This window comes from Protopterus annectens, chromosome 7.part0 (genome assembly GCF_019279795.1).
Source record: "Protopterus annectens isolate FY-2018-M chromosome 7.part0, PAN1.0, whole genome shotgun sequence".
NCBI lineage: Eukaryota > Metazoa > Chordata > Ceratodontiformes > Protopteridae > Protopterus > Protopterus annectens.
The window spans coordinates 1,131,687,135-1,131,702,785 of record NC_056739.1 but is presented as its reverse complement, the minus strand read 5'-3'; the positions used below and the strand labels follow the sequence as shown (position 1 = coordinate 1,131,702,785).

Below are 15,651 nucleotides of genomic sequence, written 5' to 3'. Positions count from 1 at the left end.
CTTGTTTTTCCCGAAGGGTATGACTATGCATTTTTTGGCATTCAACTTTAGGCCGTGGCTCTGGCACCAGTTATCCGTTTCTGTGAGACCCTTCTGAAGGATATCTGTGTCAGATGTATTTTCTATTATGGCGCCCAGTTTGCAGTCATCTGCAAACTTTGTCAGCCATAACCCTCCTGTGTTTGCTTGTACTTCAGAAAAGTAGATGCCAAACAAGAGTGGGCCCAGGACGATGAACATGGTCATCTTGGTTATGACAGAACTATGGGACTGGTACAAGACATGTTCCATTGGCCATGCATGAAGCAAGATGTTGAGGATTATTGTTGTACATGTCTTTCTTGCATTCAGAGAAAGACTCTGCTGACCAAGCTGCCTCATTGGGTCAAATGGAAAATAGTGGACCCATGGAATTGGTCTGTATAGATTTTCTGTGCATTGAGCTGGATGAAGGTGAGATCAGGAATGTGCTGGTGGTGACAGACCACTATACCAGATACACTCAAGCATTTTCCACTCACGATCAGAAAGCTATTACAGTGGCAAAACTACTAGTTGAGAAGTTCTTTGTACACTATGGTCTGCCAAAAAGGATACACTCTGATCAAGGACATGATTTTGAGACCAAGCTTGTCCATGAACTACTCACTCTGTTGGGAGTCCAAAAAAGCCGCACCACTCCTTATCATCATTAAGGGGATCCTTAGCCAGAGCGGTTCAACAGAATTTTACTAGACATGTTGGGGACACTATCTGCTGAGAAGAAGAGTCAATAAAGTAGACATGTAGCCACAGTGGTGCATGCTTACAACAGTACTAAAAATGATGCTGCAGGATTTTTGCCTTACTTTCTAATGTTTGGAAGAGAAGTTCGTCTTCCTGTTAATGTTACCTTTGGAGTCACAGCTGATGACACACCAGTGAAATCTCATGGCAGTTATGTGGAGAGACTCAAGAAGAACCTCAGACAGGCTTATGAGCTTGCTGGAAAATCAACAGGACAAAGACATCAGTGAAACAAGGCTCACTATGACAAAAAAGTAAAGATGCATGACATGCAGCCAGGGGACAGAGTTATTTTGAGAAATTTGGGACTACAAGGAAAGCATAAATTATCTGACCGCTGGGGATCTGAGATTTACATAATTTGTTCTCAGCTACTTAATATCCCTGTCTACCAAGTTTGCCCTGAGAGGAATGAAGGACCCATTCAAACCTGGCACTGCAACAACCTAATGCCATTGGAAAAATCAGTGAGACTCATGAATCCGGATCCTAGAATGGCTCAGCGGAAGCCTAACACAAGACGATCCAGAAGGCTAAGGCGGAGAGGAACTATCCTTTCCAATTTTCAAGAGCCTATGCTTCCTCCTGCTGAAGGAGAGGAGGACAGTGATGATGACTGAGGTTTCATTGGGCTTCTTTATGAGGACATTCAAGACCCCGGGGGCTGTAATCTCAATGTAAATGCACCGGAATTCATTCCTTGTCATTTTGAGCAGCCCAGGCTTAACAATAGTCTAAGTAATGTTTCTGTACCTCTTGCAGAACCTGATACTAATGGAGGCCCTGCTATGCAAACTTCAGAAAATAGTACTGAGGACAGTCATACTGTTATGGAAAATGAAAGTGAAGTTATACAAGAGGAGATCTTAGAAGTAGACAATATGCCTACTGAAGAACTGGGCATTGAATGTGATGTGAGTGACAAACCTTCTGAGCAAGATTCCTTAGCTGTCTCTTCCAAACCAAAACTGCAGAGACTGATTCAGCCCCCACAGAGACTTACATATAACAATTTGGGACATAGTACACAGGAACCTGTGACCACAGCTCACTGGAGAGTCTGCGCCCATAATCCCTATGCCTCCCACTCCAGTGGTGACACCCCATCCCAAATTAAGCATAAGGCTGATTACCCTTGGTGGAATGTACTGTTTGAATGCAAAAATATTGTTCAGTTCTTGGGGGGGGGGGTCCCAAGATTTTCAAGTGGGGAGAGAGTATAGCTCCCACTGTATTTCATTGTAGAAGTAATATACTTTAGTTTTTTGTTTCCTGACAAGGTGGGGCTCCTTTTCAGGAATATAAATGACAATTTCGAAAGTGAAAGGGGAGACTGAGAGACTAGCTGAAGGAGGGAAGACTTAAAACTGGTAGCTGAAGGGAAAAAGAGCCTTGCAGCATGACTGGATTTTCTTTTCTAGTGCTTTTGGGACAGGGAAGTGAAGTAGCAGATTGTGTCTGTCTGCTGCTGAAATCCTGGATGATGGTATTTTGTGGAATCAAGAGAGAAGTCTGAAACCAGTGGTTCCATGCCTGCATATGATTCAGCAAGAAAAGGAGTTCCTTTGGACTTGTACAGAGAAGCCATAGATGATTACCAGCATTCTAGCAGGTGATTTTTCTACTTTTCTCATCAGAGGAACCACAGTACTTGGTCACTAGGATAATCTCGATGGAGTGGTGAGAGGCTCTGACCATCATTTTATATTTTTATAAGATTGTGGACCACCCCCAAATGCTTTGTGGATTACAAATAACTGGGATCCATATGAGCTCCAACTTGGGCCCTATCATGCCGGCAGCAAGACTGTAAGTAGTCACCGGCCAGTGAACAGGGTACAATAGAGTGTTTTACAGTTGGTCTGTTTAAAATTGATCAAGGGGGGGCTGAGGGTGTTAGTACTGCCCAATGACATTGCATTTTCTCATACCTGTATTGTTGTGTTATAACTCTTTTATTGCTTAATGACATTGCATTTTCCCCGTGTTTATATTGCTGCATTATAAAGCTTTACTGCTCATTGATATTGCCTTCTTTGTGCATGTTTGAATGTCAAGAACTTTTTCAGTTGAGTTATGGGGAAGAGGGTGAATGTATGTTTTCATTGTATGCATATCTCACCTTGCCTTATTGCTTACTGGTGCACTGTTGAAATAATTTGTTTGTGGATGTGCTATTGCCTTTTAAACTAGATGTGTCACCTAGAATAAAATCTGCCACTCTTGCCACCTTGGTGTGTTGGGCCTATAGGGGTGTCACCAGAGTCAGGTAGGAAGGAACCCATATCTACTTCAGCTACACCTGTGAGTGCGCTACACAAATCTTTATCATTTCCTGTTCAGACAACAGAACCTGTTACTCTCGACACATACTGGTAAATATACTGCAGCAAACACTGTAGTAGATTAGTGTTGCATGGATTTTCTAGACTTCATGTCGTGTAAAGGTACTAATGCTACTCAGTGTCCACATATTTACTTTTTAAGCTTAATTTTTTTTTGTTATTCTTCAAATGCTGGCTTAATGCAGTCAATGTTCAAGATCTTGGTGTGTCCCTAGCAGGGCAGTGGATTACTGCAGTAAACAAATTCCTATAAAAAAAATAATGTAAGGGAACATCACAGCACAAAATAAATAAATTAATGAACTCACTGAGTGCCACCTTTTCTGTGGCCCTGTAAATAGATGATTCAGCAAATGAAAGGATACATTAGAAATCAGTAAACTGAGCTGTTTGACACAGAGGAATTTCAAGGTTCAAATAAAGACTGTAGAGTCAAAACCTGTATCACTGCAATAACTAGGCTACCAAATTATGAGACTTAAGAAAGACTTTCAGACCATCAGTTGTAAAGAATAATTTTGTATAGTACCTTTATTATTACATAATTTTCAACTTTATTTATAAAATATGCACATCAATTAAAACTGATTCCCTTCCAAATTGCCAGAAAAAAGTAGAAAACATAATTCAGCCATTACAATTCTATGTTTGCCAATCCAGTTGACTACTGTTACTATCACTATTTTTTCCAAGATCTGTGTTATTTGCATTTCTAACAGGTTAATCACCCCCAATATTTATTTCCTCTTAGCCTTATTCCTACTCCCAAGTGGTTATTGGGCTGTGATCATATTTACAAAATCAGAAGTGTAACTCTTATGATGTCATGAAACAGCTGCTTGCAAGGTGACCAGGCCTGTGCATTCTGCAAAATGCAAACAGTCATCCTATAAAATGAGCAATAGAACTATAAGCTTGCGTATAGCACCAAATTTCATAAACATATGGAATCTCACTCTCCACACAAATTATTTCAAGGTGTTGCTTCTTACAGGACCTTAACACATGACCAACACTTACTTAAACAAACATTTCCAGAATGAGTAATTAAGGAGTAAGTGACTGCAGAATAAGCAATAAACAAACAATAAGCCACAGGAGGGTATTCATTACAAACATGACAAACTACACTAGAGTGTGCATGGAAAAATACTAATATACACGAGGGCAATGCTGAAGCCTGAAAGTGTCATTTAACACAGTGGTTTTCAACCTTTTTACACTGGGGGACCTATGAAAATATCAGAATTATTTCGGGGACCACTAAGGCAGCCATATAAACCATTTTTATAAGGAACCAATTATAACAATCGCTGTTTGAGGGTTGTACGCCAAAGGATATGAAGTCTGAAACTTCAATCCTTTTTATGAGGAACAGATCCAAAATATAGGAAAAAAATCTGGACAGTTGAGAGGTATGCTACCTACCTCTTACACACACACACACACACACACACACACACACACACACACACACACACACACACACACACACCTCTCACTTGTCCATTTGTTGTCCACATTTAAACATCTTCTGGCATTCAAATTCCATGCACATGGAAGATGAAGATGTAAACAGCAGGTCACACACACCTGTCACTTTTTTTTTTAATTAAAAAAATAAGTATCCCGGACAGCAGCCACCCCCTCCCAGTCAATGGGGACCCTCTCCCAACCAGTGGGATCTAGTCTTTCATGGATCAGCGGTTGAAAAACACCTATTTAACACACACCTTGGAGCAGTTTACTACACTTACTAAAGACAATGAAATGTAACCATCCACATACTATGGTTTGAATTATGGTAAATTTACTTTGTTATACTACTAAATGCTTTTTTGGTATTTTGGAAAGGACTTAAATGTATGTCCATGAAGTATGCTTCAACACATCACAGATGACTTGGTTTAAAGGGAAGATAAAAAAAATGCAATACTGAATAGTGTTGGTGATTTACTATACTTAATGGTTCTATGTTTTTTTTTTTTTTTGTTAACGGAGGGAGTGGTAGATGATTTGTCAAGAAACCAGGCTTGCTACATTCAATGCACAGTAAGGTGAAATTCTCATGCTCCAGACAAATACAGCATGTGCCCCTAGAATGTACACTCATATAATTTAATGCACACTCTGGAGTAGCCATTTCCACTTATAAAATGGCTGCTACTTCTTTTTCTTGTTACAGTTCATAAAACAAATTATTTGTAAACGTTTGTACATATTTTTATAATTTTACATAAATCACTTGTTTAAATACATTTTAAATAACAAAATATATACATAAAACAATCAATAACTGTGTACATACTGAGAATTTGGCTTTGGTAAGCAGATTTGACGTCTGACTATAAGAAACTAGAAATGTTAATGTATGGATTGTTAATGAATCTCTGTCAATGACATTTCTAGATTTTGCTTTTGACATTTTACAATGTGATTCATACAAGAAACATTCAAATGAGAATTATTACCAGATTCTACTTACTTCAACACAGCTTTTATGGCCTAGCTTCCACTATGTTTGTGACAGTCAAAATGAACCACTTCAAGTTGTTCTAAAGTCTTAATTTTCTGGCTAGTGAAAATATCTGGTTTTAACTTCAGCCTTCTCACCTGAGGCATCTGTAGGTCAACCAGGCAATTAACAGTACTGCTTAAATTCAAAACACAAAATGAGATGAGACACAGTTAAAAAGAATGAGATGAGACACTGTCCCTAAAATGTGGCATCAAAATGCAACAGCTTTGATAATGTGCTCCACCCAGAGGCCCAGTTTCCATTCCCCAGGGACAACCGCATAGTCTAAGTAAAACAGCTACAGTCCTAGGAATGAGAACTCTGTGTTCAATCCCCAACTCAGTCAATTAATCCTTGGGTAACTGTACAATCTACCTGATCTAATCACCCTTTAGTCTTTTCCACATGTAACATGCTGGAAGTAGGGATAAAAAAAAGTATGCGTGACAAATGTTTATGTTTCAGCTTATCCTGGGAGAACAGTAACTAAGCACCAACTATAGTAGATATTTCTGACAAGGCCTTCTGCTGTGGGTAACTGCTGAGACTTAATCTCCTCTATTATCCCAAGAATGCTATCTCATTCTCATATTCAGACGTGCACACTTCTTGCTGAGCATATCATCTTTGTGTGTCACAATGTCACTCAGTTTGACCCATCCAAGTCAGCAAAACCTGCAAGAAAGTAAATAATGCAACACACTGTACTATAATAACTTGTAAACTTGCCCAACAAACACAGAACGCTATGTACAATCAAAAGATGGAGATTATGCCCAGAAGAAGGACTGATGCTGGCAGGGTAATATGTGCCTACTATAGAAGGCTTCATCACAGATCAGCAGATACGGTAAGTACATCCCAGATAATTTTAACTTCAAAATCCTTTTGCACTGTTTATCTGGTGGGAAGAATTTAAAGCAATGAAAAATTAAACTGCATGAGGAAGCGCAGACAGAAAAGAAATTAAAGGTAGTGGATCAGAAGGTTAAGTCCTGAAGTACTGAATTGGAGGAGAAGTGACAACCAGAATCAAAATCCACAAAAAATTTCTTGGTAAAGGTATAAAATGATGAACAAGTGGCCACACACAGATATCCATGAAGGAGACATTTTTTGAAGTAAGCAATGGATGCAGCCATAGTCATACTGAAGTAGCATTTGTCCACACCGTTTTCCAGTAGCTAATTAGCCACCTGATGGCTAAATTCACTGCAATTATCAGTCCACTCAAAAATGTTGTCTTTTCCCCCACAAGCCTCTCCCTTCCCATGAAAAGGATATGAACATCTGCTTCTTCATCAGTCGGCTAAAACTATAGTTTGTGGTGTACAGCCACAGTGTTAACTGTCCTGCCTCCTTATATTAAAATCTATATTTAAACAATTCTGACAACTCTTCTCTTCCAGAAAGAAATTTGGGCTAGTCCTAAGGGGCAACATAGCTTCTGAAAAGCCCACTAGAGCTCCCTACAGATAAGGCCCTACAACATGGAGATCCTGAAGCAGATGTGACAGCCACCAAGAAGAACATCTTTTTGGAGATGAAGTTCAGAGCTGCAGAATCAGCCAACTCAAAAGATGGGCAGACCCATCAAATCCTATAGACAGAGCTCCTAAGTGACAGGTGTTCTTCAAAGACAGGAAAAGGCACATAACTCCATTTAAAGGGCTTTTTGGGGTGTTGTTGGGTCATAGTTCTGCCCCCCTCTGTAAGACTGTGATACACACATGTGCCAGAAATATGCACCTTGACCGTGGAATAATTGAGGCCAAAACAAGCTATGACACTTCCTTGTCCTGCCAAGGAAATAAAACCTTCAAAATAAGTCAGCTGTTACCAAAGGCAAGTCTTGGTCTTTGTTCTCTGAATTTAGGGCCAAAGCGCAGAATCAGAGGGTGCAGTGAAAAGGCATATAGGTATCTTCCTTGCCATTACAGACAGAGAGAGAGAGAGAGAGAGAGAGAGAGATCCCCAAGTGGAAATAACACAGAAGCCAGAAATTAGCCAAAATGAGGATATTAGAAGAAATCCCTACACTTACTCACTGCAGAAGGCCTCCAAAGTCAGACTTAAGTTTCTAAAAAAAATACTAGCTGTCAACTCTCAAATATCCAGCTACTGAACAATCACTTGGATTACATATTCCCCCCCCCAAAAAAAGCAAACCCCCCCCCAGTTTTTAGGATCTGCATATCGTAACACATACATCATAATGATCAGTGATGAAGCAAACAGTCTGTTTGCTACTCCTCACACCATACAGTAGCAACTCTGCCAGCTCTGAGTTCTGAATACATGAAGTCATAATAACAGCTATAACATTACTTGGAAATCTCCTGTGCCATGTTTTCCAGTGAAAGTCAAAACAATGGAGGATTTAATAACTCCACAAGGCATGTTAGACTATAACAATTTATGTAAGAATTAAAGACTTCCAATGTCCCCTCAATCCTGTACTGTTTTCTCAGTCTCACTGCATATCTCCTAATCTTAATGACATTCCCCAGTTCCACAAGTTGTATGTTCCCATGGTCATCAGATCACTACTTCTACCTGTTGTCATTGTCCCTAAGCTAAATACCATAGGTATGTGACATCTGTACCACTCAAATGCCTTTAAATAAGACATGATTCATTTTCCTTCCAATACAGAAAAAAAGTAGTCTCTGCAGACTAGATATTGCAAGTTTAGTCTTTTAAAGAAATTAGGTCATACTAGTTTACATAAATAATGGTAATAACTTCTGGAAACACTCATCTTTTCTTATAACTTTGAGCAAAACATACAAATATAGGCCAAATATTAAAGGAGAGAGATGACAGCCACTACCTCTGGGTTGTTAGGCCTTGAAGATAACATTCTGTAGGAGGGTAAAGGGGCAAATCCCCCAAAGTGAACAAACATCAGCATTTTTTTGGAGGAGTGTATTTCTCTCAGTCATGTTTCAGAAGTAGTACTATAGCTTCAGTTTTCTGAATTCTGAGCCTGTAATACAGTACCTGATGTATTGTACACAATAACTAGCATTTTCTATTTATTTAGTACTAACCATTCAAACACATGACTTTTGTTTGCTGTGCTTGTTAGTTAAATGGTTGACTGGCCTGGTGAGTGACTGCAGAACAAGTTCAGATTACATAAGTATCATCTAGCTTTATACACCTTTGTTAGACTACAGGCACTTTAGTGTTGTCATACCTGCCAAGATTCTCAATCCACATACTACACTAGACTCTCTGTCACACACCTACCTGAGATCAAAACAGTATCACTCTGGCTTAATGTTATGTCATTCCTTGATCTGCACAGCCATAAAACAGCTGTAACATAAAGGATGCATACCCTTCAGTGAAAGGACTCCAACAACAAACAAGAACACTCTGAAAAAAATACATTCTGTTTCATTACACAACAGGTGCTGTAACAGATTCAAAGAAATCATAACTACTCAACTCTAATAACGCCAGACAGGGAAATACAAACATCAGAGTTACACAAGTGTTGCAGTGTTGCATCATTTCTGTAAACTCTTCTAGACACATAACACGACAGACCATAATCTGTCAGCATCAGAACCTTCACCGCAGTTTACACGTGATGCGAAAGAGTATTGGTGGACGTTCTACCACTCCTGTGAAAAATTATGATTTCTTTCCTGGGTTTGAATTTGCCTACCTGGAAATGTCGATGAAGTGTTTTCTGTTTTGCCTTTTCTGAGAAGAAAAGGAAAGAGAATAAGTCACTAACACTGTCAAGCCAAAGCTCAAAGTATAAGGGGGTCATATCATTTATTTTTGACTGAAGCAGTCAGCTTGGATTATGACTGACTCCTGTTAGGAAATACACTGCTGTCAGTAAACAAATTATTATTGTACAGACTTGGGCCAGTTTCCTGAGCAGATTATGTCACTGCTTTTTGATAAGCAGTCCAGCCTACTATAGAAATGACTACATAGTAAGCAACTGTTTTCTATTTCAACAAATCAAATAAATTAGCAATTTAACATCCACACAGTGACACTAATGGCCTGCTACAAATTCAGAGTGAAATGCTAATGGACAACAACCTCATAACTTCCAAATCTTCACCACAAAGAGGATAGTAATGATGACTAAAGTTATCCCACAACCATAGCAGTACTATGCACTCTCCCCCTTCTCCTTCAGTGGCACTTGGTAGTCCTGCTGCAGTATCCCCTGCCCATCTTCCCGGGGCTTTGACTTTACAGTTCTTGCCCTCACAGAAGAATCAGGAGGAGACGTACAGTTATGACATCAAAAAACAGAATGAAAAACTAGTCAAAGGAGCTGCCCAGCCAATGTTTACCTTATTGAAACAATGACTTGATAACAGTAAACTACTTTTAGGCAGTTAAACAGAAGTCAAAATGCTCTAATTTTTTTTTAAGTAGTTAACTTAAACAGGTTTCACAACTTCAAAATGAAATGGTCATTCATTACCCTGGTTACATAAATGGCCCGATTGGTTGTAAGGTTTTCTTCACCTCATCTTCCCAATGTCACTCTGAATTGTTAGTAACATCATCAGTGTAGATGTACATTGTTAAAACTTCATCACTCGCAGATCATTGATGCAGCATTAAGAAAACTGAATAGCAGTCAGCTCACAAATGAGCTGGCTAGGTTAGGAAAACTAGACTTTCATCTTTGCAGAGCAACTTTTTCAGATGCATCAATGATGTCTTCTACTATGTAAGCATGTGTATGTCTGGGGTGCGTGGGGGGTGCATTTCACTACCATATGGGAAACAGCTAGCTGGGTCTGAAACTCTGGCATGCCATTAGTGCATACATACAAAGGACAGCTATGTTCCCTTTCCCTGCATTTCTGTAGGCCAGTTAATAAATAAAAATACATGGCAGAAATGAGGGGAGAAATGAGAACACTAACACACCTGCCTCTTTGACCGACTAACCTTTCTGCACCCTAACAATATATAACTTAGAAATGTATGACCATCCTCTATTACTTATGCTAACCAGACGGAAATCACTGAAGGCTGACATTTGAGGAAGCATATTCAAAGAGGAGGTGAAAGTTTCCAAGCATACCTGTGACTGGCTTGGTATTAGTCAGGCAGCTGTTTGCATTAAAGAGAGAGGACCTAGTGGTAGTAAATAATAGAGTACTGCTGAAGAAATTGGTCTTGCTGGTACTGTGGAATGGTATATTAACAAAAACAGTGACCCTATTAATAGACAAGAGTGGCTCTGGTGCTACTGAAGAATGGAATGTTGTCTGAGTAAGTGACCCTGCTGGTAGTGTGCAATGGGGTGATCAAAGAATTAGTGGCAGTGAGTGTACTGTATGATGGGGTACACAGGCAGCGGTCTTGGCTGTAGTGTTGAAAGGTGTAGTGACAATGCCCAGTGTGGCTCTAAATGTAGTGTCGAATGTGAATATTGACATAAAGCATAACCTTGGTAGTAGTGTCAAATGAGACCAGTGAAAGAGATAGTAACGCTGTAGGTAGTGCATAATATGGTTATTAACACCACCATTCTACCCACCAACTGTAAGGAAATGAAATGCTTTTTGCATAGGTAGACTGAGTATAAAAATATTATGTATGCAGTTCTGGCATCAGTGGTTACTGTTTGACAGGTATCAGGTTGTTACCCAGTTAAAGAAACAACAGAAAACCACCTGACTATACTGTTTTGTAATACAGTCCCTTAAGAGTTAACATGTGGAGAGCTGGGTGCATCAGGAGATCCCTGGTTATCTATAAAAGACTGGGTTATAAACCAGTATAAGATGATGACAATCTGTTTTCATGTAATCTACAGCACCATAGTAAAAAGGCCAAAACATGCTTAACCTTAAACCGTGGCATTAGTACATCACTGGAACTGAGAACCTTGGTGATGTTTGAATCTCACATCCAAAAGAAATGCTGTAGGTGACCTAGTGATAGTCCAGACTGTTCACAGGCAATCATGCTGTATATGACTGTGTGCATCCTGCAAAGGACTGGTATCTCATCCAGGTTAAGTTTCTCTGCCATACACCCAGTGGGTGCTCTTACTCTGCCCATAACCATGACTTGAACTATGTGGGTAACTGGAGAAAGAATGAATCAAATAACTTTCTAAATACAGATAAGTAGGACTGACTGAAGTATTGCTGAAATAGACATATGGGCATAGACCTGTCATCATCCATAATAATACCAGACCAAGAGTTTAACCAGTACCTGATGATTCCTTCACTCTACAGGTGAGATTCTTTACCTGCATATTTGATGGACCTTTCCAGTAAATTCAGCTACCTCTCATATGTGACTTTTGTTTGTTTTTTCATTCCTTGCCAGTGTCAGAACTGGAACCTTCCTAGCAGATGCCATCAGTCCAGTGAGCGCCCCCCCCCAACACATGGACATAGCATAACTGCACACCCTCTTCTGTCAGCTCCATTGCACAGAAGGATGAAGTAGTACTAACTATGACTATTCTGGATGTGTTTTGCTAATAGCCCAGGTGCTGCAACAGCTGACTAGGGAGGGAAAGGAATGGCAAACTGTTCATCTGCTTGCCTCAAAGAATGAGGAGGCATGCCAGGGCACTTGGCTTCATGGTTCTGGAGATTATAGAGGTCAGGCTGGTGATGGAGTGCTTGGAGCCTGAAAAGGTGGGGAAGGCAACTAAGGACTGTTCCTACAAAGGCAGGGCGACTCCCTTGCTATGTCCTTTGCACACCCAACTGACTGGCTGCACTTCACATCCTGGGAAATGCTACAGAATACAAGAAGATGAAATCCCTGTGGTTGTGCTAACAATACTGTGGATGGGAAAGCTTTCTTCTCGTCCTCCCTGCTTCTTCAAACCATGTCTTGAAACTAATCCACTCTACCAATATTATGAGACTGGCAGGACTGCAACAAAAACAGCACTGGCCAGCCATATGGACCAAAAAATGTACCAGAAAAAATAAACTGTGTACCCTCACAATCTTTGATCATCTGATATAAGGGTGTGATAATGTGGGTAATACACCTCAGCTTTCCTCTTAACACTAAACAGCAATGGTGAACAACCCTCAAATCTACATTGGCAAAAATCTTAAGCCCTCTCTTAGTACTCAAATGCCAAAAGGTAGGGGTATGAAAAGTCCTTTACACCATTGTTTTTAAAAAAGAAATTGCCTTTTCCTAATACTGCTTATTCTACATTCTAGACAACTGCAGACTTACTATAAATAAGAACACCAGCAAGCAACTTCATTTAGAACTTGGACCAATACAGTGTTTGGCCCGGTTTGTAATTGTTGCTACTTGCAGTTATTCCCTCTCAAGAAGGCACATCTGCAGCCCCATTACTGGGGTTATGCAAGCTGACTGCATCTTCTGTAGCTATTCCTATAATTTCTGCCACTGGTCCCCGTATGCCCAGAATTCATTACTAATACATAATGTTAGAGTTGACCAGAAAAACTCTGTCAAACAGAGATTTTGCTGTGTCTAACTACAATACCTTCAATTAAGCTGCCACAATCCAAGTTCCTATCCCAAAACCTGCTATCCTTTTTCAGTACTAGAGTGTGCATAGTACACACTGGTGTGATGTTTTGCCCAACCACTTTGATCAAACCAGCACACATAACTGCAGAAATCCCATAGGGCCCCACAATCAGTGAGATAAAATCAAGAGTATATGGCTCACCTTTGCACACATGGCACTCGCATTCAAACTGCTTACTGATTATTTGTAGTGTTTAAAGCAATAATTTGCTAGACAAGTTCTATAAGGTATTAGGCACTGATGTATTCCTTTTGAAGGATATGATTCCTCTGAGATGTGTTATTTTATACAGGCACAAGTCGCCATTTTATTAAACTGTGTGGTTGGTCAGACAGGAAACAGAGAGACAATTACAGAAGAAACCTTACTGTGCAAAAGCATCTGCAAAAAACAAAAAAAAAAACATGCAGAACATACTCGGTGTAGTAGAGTACTGTGTGTGCACTGACACCACGCTAAAAGAGACAACTTAAAATAACTCTGGGGCCACTCAAAGTTACCTCACAGACTGATAATTTGCAGGTAAACTTTCACCCATTTCTATCAAACACTCTCCACTCTTTCTCCTTCAATGTTTTGAAATGTTTTCAGTCACAACTGCCTTAAAGAAGGATCTAACATTAACATCCATTTTAGTGGATTTGTGCAATTCTGAGTTATGGCGATTTCTGTTCAGCTTCTCATGGATGGTGGTCCAAGAGCTGGGTAAAGAAATATCCCAGACTTTGATAAGTCCAAGCAGGACCAGCACAAATCTTATCCTTGACTTCCATTTACAATAGGCATCTTCTCCAAAGTGAGCAGTTCTTTGGTTGAGTTTCCTGTTAATTTTCTTTTCTTCTGTAGTACTACGATAGGCCATTCTTCTGGTCATACTCCTGAATAAGGTCCTTAATATGAGACAGCTTTTGGTGCAAGTACTCACAGTGTGCCTTCTCTTCCCAGTAGGTGGGGTACGTCTGCATAAAGAACAGAATATGTTACATCAGCAAATAGCAATTCTCATTTTAAATTCAGTAGTACTATCATTACCCCATACCCAATGACACGGACAAAAACACTGAAATGTGCGGTCATAAACACAACTGTGCACACATTCACAGATGTGAATATACACATGCATCCACACACTTGAGCCCTTCCCAGTTAAAGTTGTCTTACGCAAAGGCCCTAATGCTGTCTTGTAAAACATAGTGTTGCAGTAGGTAGGTCAAAAAATGGTACAGTAGAAAAGTACAATGGGTTACCTTCTGCACATTATCAGGTAACCTCTGCTAGTGTTCAAATGTCACGTGATTATCCAACGCTGCAGTCAATTCCAACATCTGAACAGGTAGAAGAGACCAACAGGTACAGGGGATACCTTCAGGGGGGCCCATATTTGAAGTGCAAGAGTTATAAAGTACAGTTGTGTACACTTACCATAAATGTAGATGTTCGAGTGTATTCACTGTTGCAGTCATCATATTTGGGGTATCCCTACCAGGGTAGCCCACGGCTGGCCCGAATACCAGAGACTTAGTATTTATGCATCGGTTGTTGTCGCTTTAGGACTGACATCGTTGTCAGTAGTATAAAGTAAGGCAGCTGACACCATTGCATCAGTTTTTCTTGCCCTCCTGTCAGGATCCCCAAGTAGGAGCCAGGTTCTGGTGGAAGAACCCCACCAGTAGAAAGTAAATATCAATATGTCCCTTGTAAGGAAAGAGAAGAAAGGGGGATGGAAGGAGGGAAACCAGGAACAGTGAATACACTCGAACATCTCCATTTATGGTAAGTGTACACAACTGTACTATGTTCTTCATCTTTCACTGTTGCAGTCATCACATTTGGGTTGATTCCCAAAGCTGAGGAAATGGGTGGAGGCAGTCAAGGAAACTAGGGGCTGGCTAGGTTGCCCTGCAAGACTGCGGAGGCAAACTCTGCCCTGGATTTGGAGAAGAGAGGCAGGTGGTAATGTTTGGTAAAAGTGTGAACAGATGTCCAGGTGGCAGCCTCCAGGATGTCCCTGGTGGGGACTCCTCTGAGGAAAGCTGCAGAGGTGGAGGCTGCTCTGGTGGAGTGAGTCCTTACTCCCTTGGGGGGAGGCTTTCCATGTTGTTTGTAGCAGAAATGGATGCAGTGTGCTATCCATTTGGAAATGGTTTGTTTGGAGATGGCTTTGCCTTCTGCCTCTGTAGCAAAGCTAACCAGCAATTGATCAGACTTTCTGAAGGATTTAGTCTGTCTAGATAGAATCTGAGCTGTCTGTGGACATCTAGAGTGTGTAGGATCCTTTTCCCCTTGTTCTGGGGATTAGGAAAAAAGGTGGGGAATTAATGGATTGGTTGAGAGCCGCACTGGACGCCAACTTGGGCATGAAGGATGGGTTAGTTCTGAGGGATACCCTGTCAGCATGGAAGATGATGAAGGGTTCCACAGCCATGAGGGCGGTTGCACAGCCATGAGCACTTGAA

The 15,651-nt window shown here is 40.4% G+C and overlaps 1 protein-coding gene across 1 annotated transcript in view; it reads right to left on the bottom strand.

The window, feature by feature from the left end:
• Nucleotides 1-3,634: 3,634 nt before the first annotated feature.
• ELL3 (elongation factor for RNA polymerase II 3) overlaps nucleotides 3,635-15,651 on the bottom strand; it is a 434,242-nt gene continuing 422,225 nt past the window's right edge. Inside the window, exon 12 of the mRNA XM_044077709.1 lies at nucleotides 3,635-14,154. Coding sequence (XP_043933644.1) covers nucleotides 14,044-14,154 — 111 coding nt within the window. The 3' untranslated portion in view covers nucleotides 3,635-14,043. The remainder of the gene's footprint in view (nucleotides 14,155-15,651) is intronic.